The sequence below is a fragment of the Calidris pugnax genome, unplaced genomic scaffold, assembly GCF_001431845.1.
Source record: "Calidris pugnax isolate Ruff unplaced genomic scaffold, ASM143184v1 scaffold86, whole genome shotgun sequence".
In the NCBI taxonomy this organism is placed as follows: domain Eukaryota; kingdom Metazoa; phylum Chordata; class Aves; order Charadriiformes; family Scolopacidae; genus Calidris; species Calidris pugnax.
Genome location: NW_015090843.1, coordinates 17171 through 25381, shown reverse-complemented (window position 1 = coordinate 25381; position 8211 = coordinate 17171). Strand labels below are relative to the sequence as shown.

The window sequence follows — 8211 nt, the reverse complement described above, 5'->3', positions numbered from 1 at the left end:
TAAGAGCACCCTCTGAGGCATGAGAAATGAAAAATTATAACAAGTAATAGCAGTAGTTGTATTGTGGAAATCCAAATTAATTTTTTTTTTTTTTCCTGTTGAAAACTGTTGTAGTGATGTGGGGAGCTAAAAACCAAAAGAATAAAAATCCAGCACGTAGTTTGTGCATTTAAAGAGCTTCGTACTGAAGGGAAAGTGGTGGAGATTTCTTAAATCTGTTTAAAGCTGGAGTTTGGTATTGGCATTTAAGTCTTGAACATCTGGTCACCGCTGCTGGGCTCGGTGTGTTTGGTGGAGAAGTGATGACTTGGAATGATTACAGTTCTTCATGGTCATGGTCATGGTCAGTGTCAGTTGTATTTCTGGAAGAAAAAGGAGGAGGAAGATTACATCAACATTCATAAAGGGTACTACGTGAGTGTCACACCAGTAGAGCCAAAAAGTCATTTTTTCCCATATAGATTATTTGGAGGGAAGGTTATTTCATGAAAAATAGTTGCATTAACTAAAGCCCCCTTTGATCATGAGGTAAAGAGTAATCCAATTTCTACTGATGCTTTTCTTGCTTATTTTCCCCTCCCCTAAATTCTCATGGTATTCTAATAGTCATCATCTGCACAGTTTACTGGAAATTTTAATCCACAATCTAGTGCATAAATCCAAAATGAAGGTATTTGTTCAATTAATAATCCCTCAGAATCAGAGTGTGGTATCTCTTCTCTCATTTATTACAGAAAACAAGTCTACCCAAACAATTCTGCCACACTCATTAAGAGTTGTGGTGTTTTTCCAAGCTCTGAAACTCAAGTTTGCAATGTATTTACTTCCTTGCCGTGGAAAACGATAAAAGGTTAAATATTTTGGTGTGTTTAGGATTAAGGAATAGCTGACTAAATTAAAATGTCCAAGTATGCCCTTTCACAACTGGGAGGGAAGTGCCCAGTCTTCCCAGTAAACAAGCCAGATGTAAGACAAGGGCTGCAATTGTCCAGGGAAACAGAAAAATGTGACACATCCTTCATGTTTTGCAGAAATAGCTAAAATTCACTTCAACAGAAACTGCAACAACTTGGCCAAACATTGTAGGAAATGCCACCAGAGTAGTGTGACAGCACTGGGCGACACTACAGGAAAATTTGCAATTAAAATGAATGTCAGATTGGACTTAAGATCAAAATTTTGACACTAAGTCTACTATTACTGCCTGTTTCAACTCAGCCTTTTATTAGAGCACGCAACAGAAAACTGAAGCTACATTTTCCCTTGTTCCTTATATACCTTACCTAAAATATTTGCTTGAGGACATTTTTTTTGATCTTACTCTTCATCTTCCTCAGCCAGCTCTGTTTCTTTGTGCACCACCACCCTCGTGACAGACATGTCAGGGTGCTGCTCTTTGGCTTCTTTGATTGCCTGTGCCAGGGCCTGCAAATGCATTTCAAATATTAACTCAGCAGAAGCAAACGACATTCATTTGGATTTGGGGCCAGAGAATGGGAGAACAGGATCAGAAATTTTGATTATAATTGCTCAGAACTCTAATTCCTGAAATTGAGAGCACTCAGAGTAAAAATACTGAACAACCAAAAGCCAAAACCATCCAACACCCCAAACACAAAACTCAACCAAAAAACCCCCCAGCAAAACAGCTTGCTAAAAATTTACCAAAATTTCCAGGAAGTAACAAATAACCATAAAGTTATCCTGTAACTTTTACACCTCATTCCAGGAGACAAAAAGCATTCTTATACCCCAGAAGTTTTTGAATTTCTGCAACAGATCTAACAAATAAAGACTCAACAAGAATATACACAGTACAGAAAAATAATAAGAGTTTCCTGAACAAAATGGAAAGATAATTTGGAATCTGTACTAAATACATACTGGAAATCTGGAAGATTTCAGAACAGAAATTTCTTTCTCAGCAGAAGAATCTCCTTTTTTAAATTTTACTAGTTTAAGAGAACTTCCTCCAGCTGAACTCAGGGAGGTGTAAATGTTAGTATTACTCAGTTTCTTATGATCCCTCCTCCACATTTTAAGAAATTTTACCCTTCTGAAGAAATGTACCAATATACACAGCTAGCAGTTGGACTACATCATCATTGTAGGTCCCTTCCAACTGAAATATTCTATATTCTAGGCTTTACAGTCAGTCACATAAGAGCACCCTCTGAGGCATGAGAAATGAAAAATTATAACAAGTAATAGCAGTAGTTGTATTGTGGAAATCCAAATTAATTTTTTTTTTTTTTCCTGTTGAAAACTGTTGTAGTGATGTGGGGAGCTAAAAACCAAAAGAATAAAAATCCAGCACGTAGTTTGTGCATTTAAATAGCTTGGTACTGAAGGGAAAGTGGTGGAGATTTCTTAAATCTGTTTAAAGCTGCTTTCTGCTGCTTTAAACTTCAGTGATTAAACTAATATTTTGTACTTCCTTGTTTATAATTTCACTTTTTTGCTTTGTTTCATTATCCACTTCTCTCAGGGAGAGCCCTGCCTGACGCTGAACAGCCCCCTCATTTAATTACCAGTCTCAAGAAGAGATTCCACTTGTCAAGAGCCACCTTCTGGAGGCAAATCAAAACGTGGAATTAAATTCCCTGCGAGCTCTCAGTATATTACAATTAAGAAGTTAAATTAAATCCTGTTTTGTTGATTCGTGTACCTTTTATAAAGTTAGAATTGGATTCACTGCAACCTTATGTAGAGAGGAGGCTTTGCCACTTCTATTATCCAGGGACTGTTGATCTACTTTATTACTATAGTTTCTTAGATTAAAAATAAATAAAAATTGTCTAATCATTATCACAAAGAATAGATAATTGCACTTTCTCAATTATTTTCCTGTGTACTGTTAAATTTAGTCTTTTTAATTGGGCAGGTAGAAGTGATTTGGACCTTAGTTTCTAAGACATTGTAAAATACTGCTTTGGTACTGCCAGAGATGAAAGGCACTTACATAAGATTCTAGCAGATCAACAATTGCTTTTTTTATACGGAATTCTATAAATGCAAGTCAAAAACTATTTTTTAAAATCCAGCAGTTTATGCTTTAATGTATTTCAAAGCTTTCAGTCAAAATGAGCGCTGCATTCAGACGCTGCTGCCACACGGCAGCACAGACTCCATCTCTCCAGATTAACGCATCCAAACAAGATTATTTCAGTAATGTTTCTCCTCCCAAATGGCAAAAGCAGCACTAAACAAATTGGGTCTCTTCCAAAAAAAGAAAAAAAGCAATCAGTTTAAAAATAGTAAGAAATCCGTTCACGTGATCTATGACGCAAAGTTACAAATGCTGGGGTTTTTTCTATCTCCGTTCACGTGATCTATGACGCAAAGTTACAAATGCTGGGGTTTTTCTGTTGTGTCTTAGGGGCCTGGAGCATGAAGTGAAGTACTAAAAAATCTAAACATATTTGTCTCCCTTTTTCCTGTCCTGTTCCCAGATATTCCTGTTCATTCATTAGAGCTTCTCTGTTCAAAATCCATGTCCAGAAACATTAACTCTCACACATGCCTGGAATGAATCCAATTCATTTCCAGTCAGCTTTCTTCAATAAATTAGCAGATATAAGAGAAAATTCACATAAGACTTGACTTGAAGGGCTTGGGGTTAATTTTAGTTCAGAGAAACATCACTATATTTTTATTTTACCTTTGTGATGTGTGTAGTTGTGGTAGTAGAAATGGACTCTGATGTAATTGTCTGCGCGCTCAGCAGCACACCAGTGTTGCCACCAGCACTCCAGAGGTCCCTTCCAACCCCGTATCATTTTCTGATTCTGTAAAGGTTCCTTATTCAGCAAACATGATCGTTTTACAACTTTGCCATAATTAACAGCCTCAGAATACTTCTCTGTCCTCTTATTCAACTTCTCCACCTTTCTCTCATTCCAGGTTTCTGAAATACCATCTCACAGGACATTGTACGTGTTGACAGCTCACGTGCTCACCTCGTCATGGTCAATATCTGCATCTCCAGTGATGACGATGCGCTTCTCAATTCTTGTTTCTGATACCCCACCTTTTACCATCTACAGATGGCACCAAAAAAAAGAAGAAAACATCTTTGTAATCATTCTATATCCCACAAAGCACTCCCTTCTGTTGCACTAAAACATTTCTGTGACTGAGTTGCAATAGCAGTAAATATTCTTGGTGCTAAGTCATCCTTTCCTTTTTCAGTTCCACAGTCTGTGAATTCCAGCAATTGCTAAAATTGATAAAAACCAAGCAACAGGGAATTCCTTCTATTCCTGAAGCCCAAGTCTGAACAGACCTAGATACTCAGACAAACTGAAATTCCAGCTTATTCCACCATATAAATACAGTAATAAGGAAATTCCAGGACTCTTTTCTCTGATTTCAACCCATCTACCATGGGGCTCTTCTCGTTTTCTGAAGAACCCTATGCCATTAAAGACAAATAAAGATCTGTTTTTCAGTTCTGCCACTTGACAACAGACTTTAGCGAAGTATTTGCAAGGTATTTTATATTGCTGATGGAAATAACTTTGTGCTTTGTTTCTTCTTTTCTTACTCTAATGATTAAAACATTTTAGCTTTTAAAAAAAATTTTCACAGAAAAAATATATATTTTTAAAATCATCCTTTATAAGAGACAAGAATAAACTACCACTTAAGATCGTGTCAGTTTATTAGAAAAGATCCAAGATAATTCCTTTAAGAACACTATTAGAATATCAAAACTATTTTGGCAGGTGACTCTATCTATCATGAACAGTTTGGGATGTAAAACAGAAAGTTAGTTTAGGAAGGTCAAACAGTTTTTGAATCGACAATAAGATAAGGATCTGCTGCATTAGGGTAATCCCAGTGATTTTTTAAGTAGAAGACAAGACCAAAACCATTTTCTCTAATGGTTCCTTCCAAAAAGCAGCATTATTTGACAACTAATCTTGACAAGTAAATGCACACTTTTTTTCACCCTTTCTAGCTGTGGCAGAACAATTTATTGGATATAAGCTTTTCCCTAAAATGGTGGTGGCTAAATGATTCCTAAAGGGAGCAGGAGACTGAAAATGACCTGCTGACCAGTCTGTAAAACAAAACATACACATTTTAAAATCTAATCTTAGTTTATTTCATGTGACTTATCTGAAAACTTTCTAACATCATCCTTCCACTGTCATTCTGTGAATACAACTTTCAATCCTTAGAATACTACCATCTTTAGGATATATGTATTGAATATATATCCAGTGAGCAGTGAATTATTGTTGTATTCTGTGATGATGTGAAACTTGCCTTGGGGGCAAAAAATCCCAAACTCTCACCTTACATTTCCCTCTTCCCTTTTGCTTCACCCTAAATAATGGTTTCTGTAATTTTCTTGGAAGACTAATTTAAGAGTTCGAAGACAACTGTTTAAACTTACGTTGCTGGGGCACACCTAAGATTTGATAAATATGTAAATAAATCAATAATAAAAATAATCATCACCACACTTTGGTAGTTCTAACATATTTTGGCAATGTATATCCTTGCAAAGCAACCTAGTGGTATGGTCTGTTTTTAAATATGCTCTAAAGCAACAGCACAAAGATCATCAACACAAAACACTGCTCAGACAAATCAGTTCCATCAACAAAGATCCTGTGAGGTATCAGTGAGTGACAACAGGACTGAAACTGTAAAAATTTAGGTGCACACTCATTTGTCAAACACAGAAATAAGACCTAAGTGAAGTACTAAAAAACCTAAACATATTTGTCTCCCTTTCTCCTGTCCTGTTCCCAGATATTCCTGTTCATTCATTAGAGCTTCTCTGTTCAAAATCCATGTACAGAAAGATTAACTCTCACACATGCCTGGAATGAATCCAATTCATTTCCAGTCAGTTTTCTTCAATAAATTAGCAGATATAAGAGAAAATTCACGTAAAACTCGACTTGGAGGGTTTGGGGTTAATTTTAGTTCAGAGAGACATCACTATATTTTACTTTACCTTTGTGATGTGTGTAGTTGTGGTAGTAGAAATGGACTCTGATGTAATTGTCTGCGCGCTCAGCAGCACACCGGTGTTGCCACCAGCACTGCCATCAAACTGTAAGGAACAAAAAAATTCAGTATTTTTGTATTTTGGTATTTAAAAGCTTTGTTTTCATAGGAGAAAAGGCTGGCTTTCTTCTTAAACACGTTCTTTAATTCAATTAGAACTGCAATCTAAAGAGAGGCCATCCAAGTTTAGCGAGTCCTCTAAGACTGTTGTTATGGGATTGTAGTGGAAAATTTATGATCAAAATTCCATGATACAAAAATGAGTTATACATTTGCAGACAGCAAGGAAGCCCTTAAACTAAAAACAAACAAACAAACTTAGAACTTCAGCAGTAACACTGCTTTGTCTACAAACATTTCAGTCACCTAATTCACAGCCAAAGCATAAGCTCAGCTGCTAGAAAATGGTATAGGCTTTTGAAAAAGCATTTTTTGGACATTATCTATTTTGCAATGGGAATAAAAACTGGCTACCATACCTGTGGAGATTCGTATGTGATGGTTTTAGTTTCTGTTTGAACAATTGGAACTTCTTTAGTGGAGATTTCAGTTCTCTGTGTGGCATCTGAAATGGTCACCATCTCTGTCTTCACTACTGGAGGCTGCGGTGCAAGAAACAACCCGTCAATTCCAAAGACAGAAGAAGGTTTGGAAAGTGGACCAAGAAAACACAACCAAATCATAACTGTCAGGTAAATATTTGAGTGCCTTCCCAATTGCAAAGCAGGCAATAAATAAGTGAAATGAAGACTAATAATGCACCAGCCCTCTATTGTCTACAGGAAAATTTAAACTCCTAATAACCTCGCCAAAGGTCTGTGTTTCAGCCAACACTCCTCATCACAGAAAGCAATGGCTAAAACCAAGCTGCAACACAGGTTTTGAAAACATTTAAAAGAGCAACACTAGGGAAAAAAAAATAAAAATCTTAGTTTGCATAAAGAAACTGAGAGCTAGCTCTGATGGCTAAGCTTCATATTAGACCTGATCTGGGAAAATATCTACCATTGCTCCGTCAAAATTACATAAATATTTAAATTTCTTAAAATGTACTACTTCTGGAACAGAAAAACAACTTTGACAATTGGATTTTAAGCCGTCTACGTTCAACGTATTAATTGTGGAAATCAATGACTTCTTTTGACAATCCTAGAAAGCCATTTTACCCATTTGGAGTGAGTTAGTCGTGTTCTCTGCCATATCACAAAGCAAAGAACCAGGGGTCTGTAAGCCATGGAACTCGTGATATCTTATTGGAGCAGATTTTCAATATATTTAAGAAATTAAAACACACAAAAAAAGATCTAGTAAAGCCTTTTGATATTTTTCTAGATGACCAGTTGCTGTCTCCCACTGAATTTGGATGCACACGGGGGAAACCCCAGGGGAAAAATAAATTCCTTCTACAGTTGGTTTTTTTTTTTAGAATTCCTTTTCCACGACAAGAAGAAGCAGGTGGATAACTAGGAAAAAACCCATCCGATTGCTGAAAAACTCAGCAGACGATCACACCAACTTTACAAAGAGGTGCATCCCTGTGCTTTATTTTTTTTCCCTTTCTGCTTCTTTATAAAAAGTCTGCCCAGTAATGAACCCTTTAACCTTGCTTGGCTTAAATTAACTGGTTGTGACTGGAACCCATGTGTGCCTCCCTAAATATCTACTGCACCTACTTCAAGATCCTGTTATATACTTCATCCCTTTACTCTCGATCCCTTTATTCTAGACTATAATTACATAACATTTTTTAAAAGTAAAAAAAACCAAAAAAACAAAAAACCAAGAAAATCAGTGAGTAATGGGGGGGGGAAGGAAAAAAATTTTGTGATGGATGTTTTCTAATTTCAGTTGCCAATAGTGTTCCAATCACAGTGACATGTCATGGACGTGTCAAAAACAATTGACAAATAGACAAGACGAGACTTAAAACATTGGAGACACGTAAATAATCAATATACATTATGTATGTGCATATATAATAAGGGGGAGACAAAAAGAAGATGTCAGTCTTCGGAAGGTTTGCCTTACTGGTGATTTTCTAGCAAAAACCGTCAGAAACCATAAGCAAAGGAGACAGAATTTCACTGCTCATCAATGGTTTCCCCTTCCAAATGATCTGAATCTTGTTGGACGCCTGAAGAGTTGGAGGAATAGGAGAAGAAGAAAGGCAGGCCCGTTTTCACC

The 8211-nt window shown here is 36.5% G+C and overlaps 1 protein-coding gene across 1 annotated transcript; it reads right to left on the bottom strand.

Moving 5' to 3' along the window:
- Nucleotides 1-226: 226 nt before the first annotated feature.
- LOC106888412 (band 4.1-like protein 2) lies at nt 227-7770 on the bottom strand. The gene is made up of 5 exons (XM_014942636.1): nt 6507-7770; nt 5975-6073; nt 3960-4040; nt 1284-1425; nt 227-362 (listed from the first exon to the last, which is right to left on the bottom strand). The coding sequence occupies exons 1-4, from the start codon at nt 6708-6710 to the stop codon at nt 1318-1320; spliced, it is 492 nt and encodes a 163-aa protein (XP_014798122.1). The 5' UTR covers nt 6711-7770; the 3' UTR covers nt 227-362; nt 1284-1317.
- Between the last annotated feature and the right edge of the window lie 441 nt (nt 7771-8211).